The sequence below is a fragment of the Balaenoptera physalus genome (genome assembly GCF_965194825.1).
Source record: "Balaenoptera physalus genome assembly, chromosome: 6".
Lineage (NCBI taxonomy): Eukaryota > Metazoa > Chordata > Mammalia > Artiodactyla > Balaenopteridae > Balaenoptera > Balaenoptera physalus.
Genome location: NC_138885.1, coordinates 92,034,114 through 92,055,277, shown reverse-complemented (window position 1 = coordinate 92,055,277; position 21,164 = coordinate 92,034,114). Strand labels below are relative to the sequence as shown.

The 21,164-nt window shown below is 41.7% G+C and overlaps 1 protein-coding gene across 6 annotated transcripts in view; it reads right to left on the bottom strand.

The window, feature by feature from the left end:
- Positions 1 to 21,164, bottom strand: part of CASP8 (caspase 8) — a 54,595-nt gene that overhangs the window by 19,684 nt on the left and 13,747 nt on the right. Inside the window, exons 1-4 of one of the 6 annotated variants that reach the window (XM_082467201.1) lie at positions 10,819 to 15,319; positions 8,501 to 8,564; positions 1,894 to 2,145; positions 348 to 685 (exon numbers count right to left, since the gene is read on the bottom strand). In XM_082467201.1, coding sequence (XP_082323327.1) covers positions 348 to 652 — 305 coding nt within the window. In that variant the 5' untranslated portion in view covers positions 653 to 685; positions 1,894 to 2,145; positions 8,501 to 8,564; positions 10,819 to 15,319. Of the gene's footprint in view, positions 1 to 347; positions 686 to 1,893; positions 2,146 to 8,500; positions 8,565 to 10,818; positions 15,320 to 21,164 lie in introns of those variants that run through there. The other 5 variants (XM_082467198.1, XM_082467203.1, XM_082467199.1 and 2 more) reach the window with 5 other exon arrangements.

Sequence of the window (21,164 nt, the reverse complement as noted above, 5' to 3'; positions counted from 1 at the left end):
CAAAGAAGTGCATGGTATGGGCATCAGCAAAGCAGAGGCATCAAGATAACGGATATGTAACAGAGAGAGAGAGTTAGAACGTTTAAAAAATGTCTATTTGGATTTCGGCATACCTATAGGTGATGTTTCACCTTGGAAAGAAAATTTTATTTTATGGTTTTAGCATGTTTTTCTCTGAATTCTACATAAAGCCTCTCAATTTCTTAATCTGACCGTGGTGGGACATCTTCCCAAAGCCTCCAAAGTCACACCACACAGACAGCCTACAAACAGCATCAGCCCTGCCCATAAAGATGTGTCCATTCAACCCACACGTCCCAGTTCCATCCCGTGGAGGTTTTCCCCACCTATAGGCAGAGATCTGGGCCCTGCCCGGCATCTGAAGCTCCCTCTCCATCTCCTCCTCACTGGTGTCCAGGTAGGTGAGCAGCAGATCCAGTCTATTCATTCGGAAAAGCAGCTCCTTCAAGAAGGACAGGTTGCTTTCCTCCAACATTCTCTTTTCTTGGAGCCTCTGGAATAGCATCAAGGCATCCTTGATGGGTTCCTGCTTCCTATGTGGAATGTAGTCCAGGCTCAGGAACTTGAGGGCAGCCAGGTCTTCACTGTCCAGCTGTTCCCCAATATTATAGAGACATCTGTTGAAATTCATGCTGATCAAGCGTTAGGAGAATGTAGTTGTTACCTAGGTTAAAATACAATGTTATGTTCAGATGAGCAAGAAAACTACCACTTACTGATTTGTTCCTTCATCAAATGCTATTACATCTACTATATGCCAGACATTATGCTGTGGATACAGGCAAGAAAAAAACAAAAACAAAAACGAACAAACAGGTTCCCACTCTCAAGTAGCTTACTGTTTTGGAAGGTAGATTTACAAACTAGCCAGTGGTCCGAGAGTTGTTACCAGGGCACAGAGAAATACAGAGGAAAGAGCCTTAACTCAGCCTGGGAGAAGGGCTTCCTGGAAGGAAGTCACCTTTGGGGAGGAGATGGTGAAGGACAATTTTTGAAGGAAATAATTTATGCAAAAGTTGGAGGCAAGAACGTTCAAGTCAGTTCAGGCAGGCAAAGGGAGCTCAAGAAAGTAACCACGAAGGGTCTGGGAGAGGGAGTGGTGAGACAAAGGGATGGAGCTGTGGCCGGGAACTGTTATAAAGGGCCTCATACGATGGGTCAAGGGGGTCAGGCTCTCTCCTGGATATAATGGGAAACCAAGAAAGGATTGTAAACATGAGCGTGACGTCATCTAATTAGGGATTAACATTTAAAGTGTGGGGGACATATGTAGATGTGCAACTGAATCACTTTGCTTCACACCGGAAACTAACATAACACTGTAAATCAACTATACTCCAATATAAAATAAAAATTAAATTAAAAAAATAAAATAAAGTGTGGAGGACAGATTAGAAGGGTTGGAGGTGGGAGAAGTCATGTGGTCTAATGGAAATGGTGGCAGGAGGACACAATGCAGTGCTCTCCCCCAAGGGCCTCAGGACGGGCACACACAGCTGGTCAAGAACCCAAGACTGGAAACGGAACCAAGAGAACTTGGTCAGCCTTTCAACACAAACAGTCTCTAAATCAGATTATGGGGTATTTTCACATACTTACATGTTTGAGCAGGTAAAAAAAAGAGCGTGCAGTGTTTCAGGAAACCCCAGACAACCTTCACGCAAGCAGCCCCAGATCTGGGGTTTCTCCCCACTCGAGCCCCTTGAGTCACCTTGGCCAATTTCTCCCTCACCTCCCCTGCTCTGATAGGCCCATGTTCATGGTACACGAGCCCTTGGAGCAGGGTTTGTATCGGGTACATCACAGGAACAAGACCGGGACCTGGATCCCCGGGCCGGGCTACAGGGCCACTGTCAAAGCCAGGAATCTCACCTGCAGCTGACTGTCGGAGAGGCAGGCAGTGCGGTGGTTCAGAGTCTGGGGCTGCGGGGTCCAATTGAACCTGGACCAGAACCCAGCTGGGGCACTGGCCCAGGCCTGGGCAGCTCACGGCCTACGAGGGTGAGATTCCTCCTCGGTAAGGTGGGATCAGAAGAGCAATAGCTCCTGAAGTGTTGTGAGTATACAACACCTATCATGCTTTTAGAGTAACGACCAGCAACTAACGAACAAAGGCGTGTTCACCTGAAAGAAGGAAAGACCTTGGCTGTGGGGCCGGATACCACCGGGCATGTGACCTGAACACTTCTCTTACCCTCCTGGTTTTCCCACTTCCTCACTGGAAAATTCATTTGGAAGCAGTGATTTTCCACCTCTTCAACGTTGAAGAACTCTTCCTTGAAGGCTTACTCAGATGCTCCCTTACCTCAGGGCTACCATCTGCAAACCTTGAACTAGAAAACCTTTAACTTCTCGTCCAGCTCCATCATTTGCTTGCTCCCACAGACTCTGTGCCCCTGGGCACTTTCTTTAACCTCAAGTAACCTTAACCTGTTTGGACCTCTTTCCTCCCTGAAACAAGGCTCCTAAATTTTTAAGCTCCCTGCATTCACTGACATTCTCGGATGAAACCACAAATCCTGACTATCACTTGAGGGGTGATGGAGTGAACCAGGACCTGTGTATTTTGTACCTCTGATGTTAAAATAGAAACATTAAGGTAAACTTTAATATTTTTAAAAAGTGGCCCAAAAGACTTTGAAGCTTTTAGTTTTTCTTTTTAAAAACACCTTTTCTGGGACTTCCCTGGTGGTGCAGTGGTTAAGAATCTGCCTGCCAACACAGGAGACACTGGTTCAAGTCCTGGTCCGGGAAGATCTCACATGCCGCGGAGCAACTAAGCCCATGCACCACAACTACTGAGCCTGCACTCTAGAGCCCACGAGCCACAACTACTGAAGCCCGTGCACCTACAGCCCATGCTCCGCAACAAGAGAAGCCACCACAATGAGAAGCCCTCGCACCGCAACAAAGAGTAGCCCTCGCTCGCTGCAACTAGAGAAAGCCCATGCGCAGCAATGAAGACTCAATGCAGCCAAAAATAAAAATAATTAATCAATTAATTAAAATAAAATAAAACAGTATTTAAAAAAAAACAATCCTGATTACTTCCCCCCAATCCTGATTACAGAACACTGGGGTATTTTTGTGTTTTTTTTGGTAAAAATTGAAAATATGATAAATTATAACATGGTCATGGTTATCATTATCATACATCACATACACACAAATACACATTTATATAAAAATTAGAATCAGGTTGCACATCCAAGCGTGTACATCTGTATTTTTTTTTATACCCACTTAATATTTAGAATGAACATTTACCCTTACCATAAATATTCTTCTTTGGCATATTTTTAATATTTCTTGATTTCCAGCATGTGGAGATACCAAAATTTATTTTAAGCAATTTTCTGTTTCTTTACTATTAAAAATAATATTGCATTGAGAGGCTTTTTCATATATCCTGTGCATACCTCTGATTATTTCCTTCTTAGAACTGGAATTATGGGCAAAACTTTTTTTCTCCCTTTTAATCTAGAGCTGACATTATTGTTTAGACAAGTTTTCTTGATTAGGAAACTGGAGGGACAGTGTCTTGGAAAGATACATTTTGATTTACACTGGATTCACAAAGGCTGCAGAGCCTAGATTATTCACTGCAAAAGCAATCAATTATCATGAAAATACTTTTATATAGGAAAGATACCTTAAATATTTGGGCTGCACCTAAAAGCATACGTTCAAAGTTCAACAAACAAAACCTCTGGACGTTCAAGGGAACAAACTAGCAAGTTCATTCCTTAAATCACACTCCACAGAAACACACATGTGCTCAACAGGGTTCGTTCATGGAGTCTCCCCACAGCCCAATATATAACCCTGAACAACTAGAAACATCCCAAATGTCCTCCAATAAAGGAATGGCTAAATTAACTAAAGCATAGTCATCCTACAGAATATTATGCAGCAGTTAAGAAAATGCACTCCAACTTCTGAAATTAAAATGGATTGATATTCAAGATATGTTATTATGACAGTGAAAATAGTAAGTTGCAATATAACTAAAAATCATACATCTACTTTTTAGAACTACTCAAACAACATAATTAGATTTTCAGTGATTACAGACATATATATTAAAGCAGAAAATAAAAGATAAGGAAATTCTGGAAAGAGACATACCAAACTCATAAAGTGCCTAGATTTTGTATTCACAGATCTTTGAAGAAAATACACAGGAAGCCACTTCAGTGGTTGCCTGAGAGGAGAGGAACTAGAGGCCTGGGGGGTGGACAGGAAGAGACTTGCTTTACATTCTATACCCTTTGCACAGTGTAAATCTTTACCATTTTATTACCTTAAATGTACATGTACTTAAATTAAAATCTCTATTTAAAGAACTACTTTTATTCCAGTATATGAAACTGGAAAGGATCAGAACTGGGTCCAGCCCTGTTTAAAACCATTAGGTCCAGTGTCCTTAAATCTTCTAAAAAGTTCTAACCATTGCTAAAATATCATTTTACAGAATAAAATCAACCAAAGAATCAAATGAAAGCAGAATCTCTTTTTTTTTCCCCTTGCAATTATTTTCTTTCTAATGATAACAATGCTTATTGTATTCCTTTTAGAAAATACAGGAAAGATAAAAAGGAGAATAAAAATTACCTATAATTCTATCATCCAAAGATTAAATGCCTAATCAAAACATTCTCTGATGTAAATCATACCAATGTTTTCTTAGGTCAGTCTCCCAAGGCAATAGAAATAAAAACAAAAATTAACAAATGGGACCTAATCAAACTTACAAGCTTTTGCACAGCAAAGGAAACCAAAAACAAAATGGAAAGACAACCTACAGAATGGGAGAAAATGTTTGCAAATGATGCAACCAACAAGGACTTAATTTCCAAAATATATAAACAGCTCATAAAATCAACAACAAAAGACAACCAAATCGAAAAATGGGCAGAAGACCCAAAGAGATGTTTCTCCAAAGAAGAAAGACAAATGGGCAATAGTCACATGAAAAGATGCTCAACATTGCTAATTATTAGAGAGAGGCAAATCAAAAGTACAATGAGGTATCACCTCACACTGATCATTAAAAACTCTATGAATAACAAATGCTAAAAGGGTGTGGAGAAAAGGGAACCCTCCTACACTGTTGGTGGGAATGTAAGTTGGTAAAGCCACTATGGAAAACAGTATGGAGGTTCCTCAGAAAACTAAAAATAGAATTACCATATGATCCAGCAATCCCACTCTTGGGCATATATCTAGACAAAACTCTAACCCAAAGAGATACATGCACCCCTATGTTCATAGCAGCACTATTCACAATAGCCAAGACATGGAAGCAACCTAAATATCCATTGACAGAGAAATGGATAAAGAAGATGTGGTACATATATACAATGGAATATTACTCAGCTGTAAAAAAGAATGAAATAATGCCATTTGCAGCAACATGGATGCAACTAGAAATTATCATGCTAAGTGAAGTAAGTCAGAAAGAGAACGACAAATACCATATGATATCACTTATATGTGGAATCTAACATATGACATAAGTGAACCTATCTATGAAACAGAAACAGACCTATGGTTGCCAAGGGGGAGGTGGTTGGGGCAGGGATATAGTCAGAGGTTGGGTTAACAGATGTAAGCATTTATGTATAGCATGGAGACCTATATTCAGTATCCTATGACAAACCATAATGGAAAAGAATATTAAAAAAAGAATGTATATATATGTATTACTGAATCACTTTGCTGTACAGCAGAAATTAACACAACATTGTAAGTCAACTATACTTCAATTTTTTAAAAATTAAAGTAAAATAAAAACAAAGATAAATGCCTAATAATCTTACTGTCCTTCCTACCAAATATTTTACACATATATATTTTCCCTCATATTTAAACACCATATTTCTGAGGTATACGTGGACTTTTCCACTGATAATATTATAAGTACATCTTGATGTCTTTATTTTTTCTTCTACAGCATGGATTTTTAAACCTGTAAGGCATCTAATGATATGAATGGGCAAGAATTTATCTAACCAGTCTCTGATTACATTTAGGATGATCTTAAAATGCAAATCTTCATGTATAACTCTGATTATTTTATTAGAATAATTTCCTAGAAATAGGATTACTGAGGAATCAGGATTACAAAAGGAATAAAGATTTTTAAGGCTTTTGTTACATATTCAATAGCATTTTCTGACAGTACAAAAAAAATTCCAATCCAAGGCCAGGATGACGGGAGTTTGGATATAACATGATGGGCTCCTGTACTCTATGGCCAGTTCACCTCACTCATTTCATTATCTTTGCAATAGCCTGACAATGCTTTCTAAATTATTTTTGCATCATATTAAGATGGACACTTAGTAGGGAAAGTGCTGGCAAGGCTTCTTTTCTGACCCAGCTTTTTCCAGAACACATTGTGGTATAATATTGTCTTTGTTTGTTTAGGTCACACATCTCTTTGATCGTAGTGCCTGGGAAGCACTATTACCTGCTCTACATTTTATACCATTAACAATGGGCCACCTCTAGGTTCTGGCTCTATAGGAACAGGGACCAAGAGGCACTTCATTTTTTATGGGCCCTGGGTTTACTGCATGCACTCATGAGCTAGAAACTTTGTTAGAGTAATATTTTAAGGAGAATAGTCATTGTTGTATTTTTCTCATCCTAAAGTAGTAAAAGTAACACTTATTCCTTAGAGAACTTTTAAAAGAAAAATAAAAATCACTTAGAAAAAAATCACTTAGAAAAACTTAGAAGTAATTTTGGGGTCAAATTTGGTGGGTTTTTTCCCATTTTATTCACATATTCATATATATATACATATATAATGTGTGTGCATATACATATGCCGAATATATAAATTCGAATATAAATTTGAATATATTGATTTATATTGCATACAAGGTGGAAGAGAGGGATGGGAATGGAATGGCCTCCAGAATTTTTCTTTTATTTTCAATTATATAATAATAATAAATCCATATAAATATATTTGTATTATATGATATATAAGTATATCTAATATTTTTATAATAAATGTGTGCCCCAAAGTATTTTGATATAAATAAATTTTTATATTATGATGTGTGTTTATAACATACAACCATATAAACATAAAAATATTTTTCTTGTCTCATTTACTGCAATCCTCTGAAGAAATTGCTATTATCATCCTCATTTTACCACTATGAAAAATCAGTTCAGAAATAAGCTAGTGAGAGGCGTCAGGCCCAGGTTTGAGCATCTCACTCAAGGGTCTCGATGACAGACCCTGCAAAGATTTAGAATTTACTGATTCCAGTTGGAAGCCAGTGAAGGAATTTAATGAAGAAAGACACATAATCAAAATATTTTTAAACATTATGAATTACTTAAAATTTTAAAAGACTAAAGAAACCCCCAAAACACAGAAACAAGAATTCTTAACAAGTCTACAAAAACAAAGAGAGGGTCAGAACCTTACAAACCAAGCCGGTACATGCTGGAGCCTGGATTTAGACCTCATCCCAGAGTCCCAAATTAGCACTGCCTTTTGTGCCACAATTAAATTGCAAATAAATCTCATCTATCACAAACAATCCTTCTAGCGACGTTCTAGCAACACCTTAGCTCTTTTGGTGATATGGAAAACTACCTCAAAGCTGGAGAAAATAAACCCAAAATTTGCATTACTCTTCTGAGACAAAAATCCGTTACCTCGTTCAAAGCTTGAGAGTACTGGAAAGCCGCTCTCAGGCCCAAACCCCTAAGCAATAGGGTGACTACTCTCTCCAGTCCAGGATGACCACCCCAAACTGGGGTTCCCCCAGAACCTGCCAGATGTCCACCCTGCACACAAACACTCTCCGCTGCAGGGTCCCAGCCAGGGCCATCACACAGCCCAGGAAAGGTGTTCAAATCGCGATAAAACTTAGAGCCAACCAAACTGAAGAAATTCATAACTCCACCTATAAATGCTTAACCCCACAAGTACTGATTATCAGTCTATGCTTGCCATTATATTATTCCCTGTACTGTCTTGTACCCTTTTAATTTCTCAAAAATAAATAAATAAATAAATAATTGAGTTCTTAGCACTGTTTCTGTTTACGTGCGTGTCTGTTTATGTGTATGTGTGTGTTTATACTGGTAGTCTGAGTGTCGGCAGATTGATAAGCTATAGCAGCAAAGTCAGTTGAGAGTTGAGTTTTGGTTTCTATTCTTTGACAACTCGGCATAAGGATGAGGCCTCTGTACAGATAACTGAACTTGGAGTATTTTCCCCTAAAAATCAGGGATGCATCAACCGAAGCTGGAGGGGCCTGGAGATCTGGGACCCGTGGGCCCTCACTACGGCCCTGGGAAGCACTGCTAACTCTCCTGGTTTCCGCATCTACACTCATATACAAGGATCACCCCATGAGCCCCGAGGCCACCAGATCCCACCCTCAGTAGCCTAGAAAATTCTAGAATCAAAAACCTTCCTCTCTACAAGCCCATCCAACCTTACCAGAGGCAAGTCCCAGAACCCTCACAGCGGCAGCCGCTTCACAGGCCTCTCTCTCCTGGCACATCTAAGAAAAGAATGAAGTCAAATGAAGAACCAACAGCACAGCTCACTTACTTCCTGTTTTCGAAACTCCTGAGTCACTAGTGAGGTAGGCTGGCCTCCAGGCAGCACCCCCGTCTAGATCTCTAAGAGGAAGCCTGTGGAAGAGGAGGCAGGTGCCGGGAGGGGACCCTGGCCACCTGAGCTTTGGCTCTGGCTGTGTGACTTTGGACGGGTCAGTTTCTCTTCGGGGCCTCCTTACCACATTCCAACAGGAGAAAGTTTGAACTGGATGATAGCTAAGAACCCTTTCTTTTCATATTGCAGGAATTTACAGATTTTTAGGGGCTCATTATGAAGACTTTAATGGTTTCATTCAATAATATTCATTGAGCACTCCTGAGTGGTCTTGAGATCTGTAAACTGCAGGCCCCTCACCACGGCTCTCAGAGGGTCTACTGACCCTCACAGAAACTCTCTTGGTTTCCCCATCTACACTCACATACACGATCACCTCCGTGACCCCGAGGCCACAAGACCCCACCCTCAGCAGCCCAGAAAACTCTAGAATCATAGTCCTTCCTCCCAGAAGGCCCAATCGAGCTCACCAAAAAGACAAATCTTGGGGCCCTTACCATGAACTGGGCCCTGGAGATAGAACAGAGAACAAAGTACACATTAGCCCTGCCTTTTTGCTCTCAATCAGTTGAAATGTTTTCTGCTGATAAAACTAGAGAGAGAGAAAAAAAAAAAAAAAATCAAACACCTCTCTTCTTTGAAACTGCCTTTTTTCTTTCCCCAAATGGAATATTAGCTTTCAGAGGGCGGAGCTCACGACTGAGAGGATTAATGAGATGTCTGAAAGTGCCCCTCCACCTGCAGAGGGCTAGGGAAGGGTGCCGTGGTCCTATCGTGCCCTTTGCTACCCTGACTCTGCCCCGAGAACTCTGAGTGAGAGCACAGTAACAGAATGAAATCCTGTTAGTGGCTAAATCCTAGCCCAGGAGGTGCTCCCTGACTCTTTCTTGCGGCCTCCTGAGCATACACTCAGCTTTCATCCCGCTGTTTTATAGCTAGTTTCTGTCCGAGACTGTGAGCTTCACAAAGGCAGAGACCGAATATTTCATGCCCGTTCACAGGATGTGCCACAGGAGTAGCAATATCTAGAACATACAAAGGTTTCCTGCAAATCAACGAGGAAAAGAAACCCTGGAGAAGGACAATGGATATGGACACAGGGTTCCTTGACAGGGATACTCAGATGGCCAAAGTGTACGAATGACACTCAGACTCATGAGTAAGCTGGGAAGTGCCAAAATAAAGCAAGGAGCGCCCTACTTTGTACCTATCAGAAGGGCAAAGGTTTGCAAGCTGGATCAGGCTAAAGATTGGTGGGCAAGTTCTTCTATAGTCCTTATATAGGATTGAGAGACTGTCCATCATGGAATAATAAGTAGCGGTTACAAAGTGGGACCTGGCAAATTACATACAACTTAAAGTACAGTGCTTACTTGAAAAACAAAAAAAGTCAGAAACGGAACAAGCAGAATACAAGACAAATAATACTGATACGTGATAATAATTGCTAACACTTACTGGGTACTTAGTAGTGCCAGTCACTGTTCTAAGTGGCTCATGCTGTTATTATCAACTTAAATCTTCACAACCACCTCATGAGGGAGTGTTAAACCCATTTAATGATGAGGAAACAGAGGTACAGAGAAATTACTTTCTTGTTCCTGATCGCACAGTTTAAAAAGTAGCGTACACACACAAAACACGGACACATTTTGCAAAGATACAGAACAATTCAAGGATATGTATCAAAAGATTTAGAGGGTCATCTTTGGGAGGGTAGGAGATAGGGTGGGAGTGGGGAAATCAAAGAAAGTACCTAGAACAGAGCAGGGTAGAGGGGCCCGTAGGCCTTAGAGACCAAAGGCTACAGGGAATAGGGATCTGACAGGGTGATTAACTTAACCCTCTGCCCCAGGCCAAACGGAAAATAATATAAACATAAGTAGGTAAATAAAGTCTTGTAGAATTTCCAAAGTAATCCAGCAGGAGAGAGACAGTGTGTCTGTATTTGAGGCAGCAGAGGAACTGGAGATTCCTCAGAGTTAAAAAGTAGCAAAGTCAGTGGTTGTGGTTCAGAGAGAAACCCAGTCCAAGATCTGGGGCCCTAGCAGGACCCAGAGGTGACTCCATTCCGCAGGTCTGATCTGCCCCTTGAGTGGGCAACGTGGTATCCAGAAGCCACTTCTGCACCAGACACTCACCTGCTCCACCCTGGCAACATCAGAGTCACCAAGCTCCCGATGCCAAGACCCCTAGACTGCCTAACTTCACACGTTCCAATTACTGAGGCGGGTTCTTACAACCGGAGAAAAATCCCTGGAAACGAGGCAAGGGGGAGGGGGAGGAAGGAGGTGGGGTTGGAAAGGCCTCCAGGAAGAAGTTTTCTTTTACTTTCGATCACTCAACCAGGCTTTTCTGCCTGTCCCTGCAGACTCACTTCCTGTTTCTCTCCTCTCCACATTCAGAATTTACTAGCGAATTCAGCAGGGCTTTGAAACATCGCGAGATAAAAGAAAGAGAACCTGTGAAACCATTGCCCTCCGGCAGAAGGGCAAAATCTGGTCTTCAGTAAGAGAGAAAGAAAATTCCTGAACAGAGAGAACTAGAGAATAAAATTGACTTTGAAAACTGGAAAACAGAGGTGACTCACTCGAACAGAAAATGTTTCTTATTTAAAGGAACCGATACCCAATTTCCAAACATTCAGAAGTGGGAGATGACAGACGATTCATCAATATGCAAACTAAAAACCAGGAAGCTGTATACTCACTACGTTTAGTGTATATAAGGCCTATGATTTTTAAAGACAGATTTGAGACTGTCTGTGGCAAGTAAAAATGCCATTCTTCCTTGAAAGGGGTCTGGGGAAAGGAATTATTCCTCTATTCTGTGGCCCAAATCTCAGCACTGAAGCCATGGACCAGCCCCCCATATCATCTGGCAAGAGCTCTTTTGGGTCGAAGCAGATCTCTTGCTGAGTTGTGGGGACATCCTGCACAAAAAGGGATGTGGGTCTGGCCCAGCCCTAAGCAAGGGTAACAGTCCCTGGCCAGTGCCGTGCCTTAGTGACCGGTACCTGTCCAGTGCCGAGCCTGGAGTGGTGGTAATGCGGAGATCTGTCCCCCAGGACCCTGAGCCCCCAAACCTCCCCAGCTTTTCTTCATCTTCCATCCCCTTCCCACCCTCTGCCTCCGTTTCCTGTTTGAATTTTTTTAAAGGTTTTCTGCCTTTTTGTTTTTACACCTTGTACATTTTATAACAAAAACACCAAAAATAATACAATACCTATATGTTGTACCTTTACATCAATTATCTCTAATTCTCACAGCAAAGTAGAGGATTGTTCTCCCATGTCATGGATGAGGAAACAGAGACTCAAATGAATACCCAAATTAGAACTCAGTCCTGTTGGACCAAAAACAAGGATTTTTCCACCATAACACACTATCTCCCCTTCCCCAACATTTAGGATTTGAAATGAACCATGTGGATGGAAGAGCAGTAAATTTAAACTAAGATAATGACCTATGCACAGAGGTCACAAGGTCACCTATGAAAAAGGAGTCCGCCTAATGGCACCTGCTAATATTTAATAAACATTTTGTGTGTGCAAGGCACAGCCACCCAAACTGGCTCATTTCACCTTCTGAACAATTCTCAGAAGTGGATGCTCCCATTTGAGTGACAAAACTGAGGTTTGGAGAGGCGAAAGACTTGGACAAGTACCTTCAGCTAGTGAGTGGCAGAATGAGTTTTGTGTGCCTCTCTAAGACCCTGAGAGGTTAATCAGTGTCTGAACATTAATACACACCCATGGTTCTCAACTTGACTGATCTGAGGGTTAACTGAGGAGGTTTAAAAAAAAATACCAGTCTTCAGGCCCCAGCTTTGGAATTCCTACCTGAGCAGAATTACAGGAGGTAAAACAGACTGAGCACTTAAAGGAGTGCCTGGACTTTTGACAGTTCTCAGTAAATATTCACTACCACTGTGTTACATAAGCTCACAATATCTGTAAGATGGCTACGAATTATTAGACACATTGTACAGATGAGGAAACTAAGTTCAGTGTCAATCAACTGACAAACTGCACGGCCAACACAGGATCCCAAGATTGTCTCACTTGAGAGTTTACGTCCATCCCCCAGCCCCCAGCCTGGCAGAAATGGATGACCCACCGCAGGCATCCAGGGGGCCATACTGAGGAGGAATGGGGGCGTCTCAGGGCTTTGATGTGTCATTTGTAAGGTATTGATCCTAGGCTCTCCCAGTCTTAGATCTTTTTAAAAGGAAGATGAGGGCTTCCCTGGTGGCGCAGCGGTTGAGAATCTGCCTGCCATTGCAGGGGACACGGGTTCGAGCCCTGGTCTGGGAAGATCCCACATGCCGCGGAGCAACTAGGCCCATGAGCCACAATTACTGAGCCTGCGCGTCTGGAGCCTGTGCTCCGCAACAAGAGAGGCCGCGATAGTGAGAGGCCTGCGCACCGCGATGAAGAGTGGACCCTGCTTGCCGCAACTAGAGAAAGCCCTCGCACAGAAACGAAGACCCAACACAGCCAAAAATAAAAATAAACAAATAAATAAATAAATAAGCTCATTTGTATCATTAAAAAAAAAAAAAAAGGAAGATGAATAGTCAACAAGTGAATTGTGAACCTGAAGTTGGTTAAATTCCTTTTGTGATCTTCTAGGATCAATATTAATTTACTTGCTCTAACCAGTTTCTTGCCTCCATCTTGAGCTGTCCGTCTACGTGATTATTTACATCGAAATGAATAATGTACCTGGTCTTTAGTCCTGGGGAAGCTGGAAAACCTGGAGGTGCTTCAGTTCAGCAGGACATGGGGGAGCCGGCCCCTGCCCAGCGCGGGGTGAGGACAGCCTGGTTTGACTTAACTGCCGGGAGGTTTCCACCCTCCTGAGTCTCAGCTCCCACCTGACGGCCTGCTCCAGAGACTCATGTCTGCTAATCTGCTAAAAGCAGATTATTTGGATCTGTACATTTCCCTGAGAAAGCCAAGAATGACTAAACCTCCTTTCAACTGGCTGGAGCACACCAGTCCCATTGATCTGGACTTGAACCACAGGACATTAGTCAAGGACAAATCAAGGACAAATACTGACAGTGAAACAAAAATCCCCTGAACAAGCATGCTCTTTTGTTGGTTACTTCTCTTTTAAGTTGTATACAACTGACCCATAGGCCAGCTGGCCACAGGCCAGGTGGTCTGGTATGTGCATTCTATTGGGCCCCTCTTCCCCCTTCCTCAAGCTGGCCTTGGCTCTGGCCTTAGACCCCTGAAGGGAATGGTGAGGGAAAGAAAAGGAGACTGCATTCCAATCCATCTATTTCATCCCCTCCCGGCCACGTGGGAAGAGACTCAGCCAATTCTCTAAAAGTTTTTAACAGCTAGGTTTTTAAGTCTTTGATTTTTGTTTTGGTATTGAGATGACTAGACAGTCATGAGCAGGTAGAAGAAGAGTTTACATCACTGACCCGAAGTGTATATTCTGCAATTTGCTGGGTGCCAGTACCTGCCCCCTCTACTTCCACAAAAGATACTACTGCAAACAAGAACCCATCCCACTGATCTAGAAAGGAAGAAATTGAGGTAATTGTTGGGCTGTGATGCAATATTCATGTCATCAACTTAGCTTTTTAAATATTTTCTTGGAGGTCTGAGCACAGTCAAGGTGAAAGTCCTCCAAGTCCCAGCTACACTCTATGCCCACCCCCAGGAACCATTTCTTGGGAATAATTTCTCAGTACCTCAAACCCTAAGGACAAATGTCAAGAGCCATTAAATTTTTTTTTATTATTATGGTAAAATATACATAACATAAAATTTACCATTCTAACCATATTTAAGTGTACATTTCAGTGGCATTAAGTACATTCACATTGTTGTGGTACCATCCCTATCATCCAAGAGCCACCGTTTTTTTAAATTGAAATATAGTTGGTTTACAATATTATGTTAGTTTCTGGTGTACAGCAAAGTGATTCATATATATATATACTTTTTAATATCCTTTTCCATTATGGTTTATCACAGGATATTGAATATAGTTCCCTGTGCTATACAGTAGGACCTTGTTGTTTATCTATTTTATATACAGTAGTTTGTAGCACGATGCAGTTTTAAAGTGTTCTCCCTACTTTATCTCATTTATCTCATTGGTGAGCACATTTTTTAGTCTAAAGCAGGCAGGGCAGGTGTTACAAAGACATTTAGAACACCAAAGGCCAGAAAGGTGAAGTGACTGAGCTGGGACTACCCAGCTACTGTATCTGCATGCAGCACTAGTGACTCCTTCTTTTAAAAAAAATCAAAAGATGGGAGGATTATTCCCTGAAACACATATTTTTTCCCTTTTAAAAGAAGTCACTCCTCGGGACTTCCCTGGTGGCATGGTGGTTAAGAATCCGCCTGCCAACACAGGGCACATGGGTTAGAGCCCTGGTCCAGGAAGATCCCACATGCCGCAGAGCAGCTAAGCCCGTGCGCCACAACTACTGAGCCTGTGCTCTAGAGCCCGCGAGCCACAACTACTGAGCCCACGTGCCACAACTACTGAAACCCACGCACCTACAGCCCGTGCTCCGCAACAAGAGAAGCCACCGCAATGAGAAGCCCGTGCACTGCAGAGTAGCCCCCGATCGATGCAACTAGAGAAAGCCCACATGCAGCAACGAAGACCCAACGCAGCCAAAAATAAATAAATAAATTTATTTTAAAAAAAAGAAGAAGAAGTCACTCCTCATTTTCTGCAAGGGAAATTCATTTCATTTTTTCTCGGTACAAAAAGGATTTCAAGAATGTCTATGGTAGTAACAGTTAAACACTTTCATTTTAAAAATTGGGTAATGATTTTTTTCCTCAAAGCTATTACTAAAAATAATTACAATACACCCGTTCTCAGTAGTAGCACAGCTAGCATGCAGATACAGGTAAGCCCAGGTGAGACGGCCAAGTGGCAAAATGTGTATTTGGTGTCTTCCCTGGATAGGACATTGTTTCTTCCCCCAGAAGTGTCCTCCCAGGCTCACTTGGATTCCTATCTACTCCAGCTTTCAACAGACCCTGAAACAAAATGATGTAGTAGGAGGGTTAGTGCAATTTCTTATTTATCTTTCTTGTGATAGTCTACACAAAAGGAAAAGCAAACATATATTTGCATTGACTTTAATTTTTGCACTAATTATTTGTATATTTGTATAAACATTGTGTGCATGTGTGTGTATTCTATCATTTTTTCATCTAACTCTATCTTGTATCTCTTTCTACATTAGTACTTATGAACGGCCTCTGTCCTCTTTATTACTGCTCAGTGCTTCTAAGCTAGAGTTTAACACTGCTTGGGACAATGTGCATTTTAGCCAGTGTCTCTGCAAACCCACTGGGGTTCCTCAGAACAAGTTGAAGAGAAAAAAATGGCATGTTGTACCTGAGGCTGACCCTGGGAGCCATGCTGTCTGATTCACTCACAGGAAGGGGCAGTTGGCCAGGGAGCAAAAGGGCCAGGTTTTAGGACTGGGTCTCCGGTTATAAATGCTCCAAATCAGACTTTCTCTTTTTCTTTTTTTTTTTTTTTTTTTCCTCTCTAAAGGTATTCAGAAGGAGATTAAGCTAAAGAGCCCAGATAATAGTCATTCCAATGAACACCTTAGAGGTGTTGATAAAATCTATATTCATTCATGATTAAACAAACATTGATTAAGTGCCCAGTGATTGTTTATGTTTCACAAAATGAAAAGAAAAGGTCATGGGTAGACACAAAAGCTAGGTTATCAAGTTAACTTTTTTGTGCTTTACAACATTATGATACAAACTTCCAGTTTCTGAGAGAATGAGTCATCCCTCATCTGACACAACATATTGTAGAGGCTCCGAATATGCCTAAAGATTATTTTGAGATGGAGGCAAATGAGAATCAGCAGATACAGAAAGAAGCCTTTTGTAGCATCCCTTATCTGACTAAAAGTAGCAGATTCTGAGAAATGAAGTCTGCCATGAATCCCTCTCCCAGGGAAGTTTTATGGCCACGAAGAAGAAAGTCTGCACCAAGATGGACCTGCATGAACAAATGTAGTTTGCCCAATATATTTACCTTCCCAAAGTTTATCACTCTTGGAAGCCTAAACCCTTTATTACCTTTGTCTTGTCACTTCTCTGCATATTTATTGTTCTTTGCTAAGATGCTATATAAGCCCAAGTTCTAACCACCCTTTTGAGTTCCGAATCCCTGAGGTTTCTCTGGCTTGATGTGCTTTGCATGCATAATAAACTGTTTTTCTCTTGTTCATCTGGCTTTTGTCAGTATAATTTGCAAGGTCTGAGGCAAAGAGCTCAGGAGAGTACAGAGAAAAAGGTTTTCCTCCTCTACAGAGTCAAGAGTCATCCCAGTGACAGAGCAGAGAGGCATGGTCTCCTTCTTGTTTCTCACTCTCTTTTGTGCAAGGATGATGAATGAAATTATCCTGGTGGCTCAGAATTTCAGCTAAATCTCAACAGTTAAGGGCAACTGTATCCCTATATACTAAAGAGAAAATGCTAGCAGCATTCTGGTGGGAGTAATAAAAGACAGTGTATTAATCATGTCTTTTATTTTGTACTTTCAATGCTTCAACATCTTGAGCCCTTGCTCATCCTGGAGAGACTGCCCCTCCCCAGGTGTTTCATTCCCAGAAAGACCACACACCAGGCCGGCCAGCGAGGCTTTCAAATGCAGATCAACCAATCCAGAGTCCCTACCCCAACCACCGCCTTCATCAAGATTTTACACTCTGGGACACTATTCCCCTGCACTCTAGAGACATGTACCAGAAAACTAGGGGCACCCCTTACATCCCAGAGCCCATTGAAATGATGCAGACTAACCCAACCTAAGCCTGATTGCCCTGCCTCAACAATTCCTTCCCACAGAAACCACGATGAAGGCTCTTGCCCACATTCCCCCTTCACATCATCTGCCTCCTGACCAACTGATGCTTTCCCATGTGGTCCTGCATAATGTGCCCCTTCTCCTGGGATCTGTGAGTATAAACTTCCTCAAGAAAGTCACTTCCATGTCTGCATATCTCACCATACCTGATTAAAGCAAATCCCAGGTACCCTTACAACTGATATCCACACTGGTTTTTTTTGACACTTTCCACCCCATCCTGTATAGTCTACAGGAGCAGAAGATGGAGTTCCTTCAGAGAGAGAATCAGGGCAGAAGGAGAACTGAAATTTAGGTGAGACTGGATCCAGTGGCAGAGGAATGGACTTATGCTTGTCTACAGAGTCCTAGTGAGGAGGGAAACGAGAAAATATACCTATTGCAACGTTATGGGGTGGGGCGGAGTCTTGTGGAACTAAACCCTTAATCTGTGAGATCTGATGCTATCTCCAGGTAGGTAGTTTCAGAACTGAGTTAAATTCCTGGTCAGTGTCCTCAGAGAATTGAGTTAATTGCTTGGTGGTGTGAGAAGAAAATACACAGCAGAGTTAGGGAACACCCTCACTTCTCACACCAACTGCAACTTCAAGAGGTTCCCAAAAACACCCTGAGGTGTGATAATTGAAGGCTATTAAACTCATAGTTATGATTTATTACAGGGAAAAGATACAGATTAAAATGAGTCCAGCAGGTACATGTAAAAGTATGAAATTAGAACACTCCCTGACACCATACACAAAAATAAACTCAAAATGGATTAAAGACCTAAGTGTAAGGCCAGACACTATCAAACTCTTAGAGGAAAACATAGGCAGAACACTCTATGACATAAATCACAGCAAGATCCTTTTTGACCCAGCTCCTAGAGAAATGGAAATGAAAACACAAATAAACAAATGGGACCTAATGAAACTTAAAAGCTTTTGCACAGCAAAGGAAACCATAAACAAGATCAAAAGACAACCCTCAGAATGGGAGAAAATATTTGCAAATGATGCAACTGACAAAGGATTAATCTCCAAGATTTACAAGCAGCTCATGCAGCTCAATAACAAAAAAACAAACAACCCAATCCAAAAATGGGCAGAAGACCTAAATAGACATTTCTCCAAAGAAGATATACAGATTGCCAACAGACACATGAAAGAATGCTCAACATCATTAATCATTAGAGAAATGCAAATCAAAACTACAATGAGGTATCATCTCACACCGGTCAGAATGGCCATCATCAAAAAATCTAGAAACAATAAATGCTGGAGAGGGTGTGGAGAAAGGGGAACACTCTTGCACTGTTGGTGGGAATGTAAATTGATACAGCCACTATGGAGAACACTATGGAGGTTCCTTAAAAAACTAAAAATAGAACTACCATACGACCCAGTCATCCCACTACTGGGCATATACCCTGAGAAAACCATAATTCAAAAAGAGTCATGTACCAAAATGTTCACTGCAGCTCTATTTACAATAGCCAAGACATGGAAGCAACCTAAGTGTCCATCATCGGATGAATGGATAAAGATGTGGCACATATATACAATGGAATATTACTCAGCCATAAAAAGAAATGAAATGGAGGTATTTGTAATGAGGTGGATGGAGTTAGAGTCTGTCATACAGAGTGAAGTAAGTCAGAAAGAGAAAAACAAATACAGTATGCTAACACATATATATGGAATCTAAGGAGAAAAAAAAAAAAGGTCAGGAAGAACCTAGTGGCAAGACGGGAATAAAGACACAGACCTACTAGAGAATGGACTTGAGGATATGGGGAGGGGGAGGGGTGAGATGTGACAGGGTGAGAGAGTGTCATGGACATATATACACTACCAAATGTAAAATAGATAGCTAGTGGGAAGCAGCCGCATAGCACAGGGAGATCAGCTTGGTGCTTTGTGACCACCTAGAGGGGTGGGATGGGGAGGGTGGGAGGGAGGGAGATGCAAGAGGGAAGAGATATGGGAACATATGTATATGTATAACTGATTCACTTTGTTATAAAGCAGAAACTAACACACCATTGTAAAGCAATTATACTTCAATAAAGATGTTTAAAAAAAAAAAAAAATGAGTCCAGGATTCCATAGCTGAGCTTCCAGTTGTCTTCTCCGCATGGAGTCATGGGAAGCATTAACCCCTCCCAGCACTGAGGTGTGATGATACACACTAAGTACTGCCACTGAGGAAATCTCATCGGAGCCTTGGTGTCCAGTCTTTATTGGGGTTCTGTGGCCATCTGCCTGCATGCTGACCTCAGTCTCTAGCCCCTGTGGAGGTTGAGCTGACACCCTGTGACGGAAATCCCTCAACATAAATCACATTTTAAAACTTCCTGGGGAATTCCCTGGCAGTCCAGTGGTTAGGACTTGATGCTTTCACTGCCTGGTGCTTTCAATCCCTGGTTGGGGGACTAAGATCCCACAAGCTGCCCAGTGCAGCCCAAAAACAAACAAACTTTCTGGCATAGTCCAAAGCCCCCAGGTAAACAAAGACATTCTTATCAGGTACAACATTTCAAGGTCATAGAGATTACCTCCCAGAGGCCAAGGACAAAGGTCAGACCTCTCTTTGAGCAAAGTTCAAGTCTTCATTACATACCTAAATAGATTGGAGTGCTTGAAAGAAGATGAAACTTGTATCTCACTGCCTAGCTGGAGGCTTAATGAGCTGCAGAAGCTCAGAGGACCATTATAGTGAGTCCATAGAAGCGGAATGCTTTGAGAAAGTTCTTGGGAGACCCTCACTTGCAATCTCTGGTACTGGGGGTAATGTGAACATGGAAATTGCATCACACTTGGAACATGAAGGTAAGAAAATTGTTGATGTCACCACTGCTCAGCAAAGAGAAGCCAGAACGGAAACAAGATACGAGTCAGGATTTTCTTATGGGACAAAATGGATAAATGAGAAGGCTGCCTGGCTCTAAACCTCTTGATTGGAGCCCACCCAGAAGATCTGCTTTCCAGGGCCTTGATAATGTGGTGTTCACCCCTGGGGCTAGGATCTTGATTGTGATGGGCAGGATTCTATACTAATTCTCAAAAACTCCACTGTAACTGTGCTGGGGAAAGTTGGAATTCCCCACATATCTGGGTGGATGTGTCAGGACTTGGATGCCTGCCATGGCAGTAGGCACCAACTGCCAAGGGAGATCTGCAGCTGAGCAGAAAGATCTTTTCTTCTTTACCTCCTACCCTGTGCCTCTCTGGGGGAAGCAGAAGACATGGAGTGGGTAAAGAGAAATGACAAAGAAGAAAAAAACAGTCTCCTCCTCAACTGATGTTTCCCTAGCTAAGATTCATTCCTGAGCTGAGGGTAATGGGATCCTTTGACTTCAGTTGAGATGGAAACTTTTAAATATCTGAACTAAATTTTTAACAGGTGAAATGAGTCATAATATTATAGCCTTCTTATAACCAAAAGAGCTGAAAGCTGTGGGATCTGCCCAATGTCTAGTCAGGCCATCACAGAAGATTTCTCACACCATCATTGAAAATAGTGATAGGGAAAAAAAATAAGTGCACTTTCTATTGGTAGGCCAATGAATTCAGCCCAAACAATAAAATAAATACTAGTTCATTTTGGGTTTTTGGTGT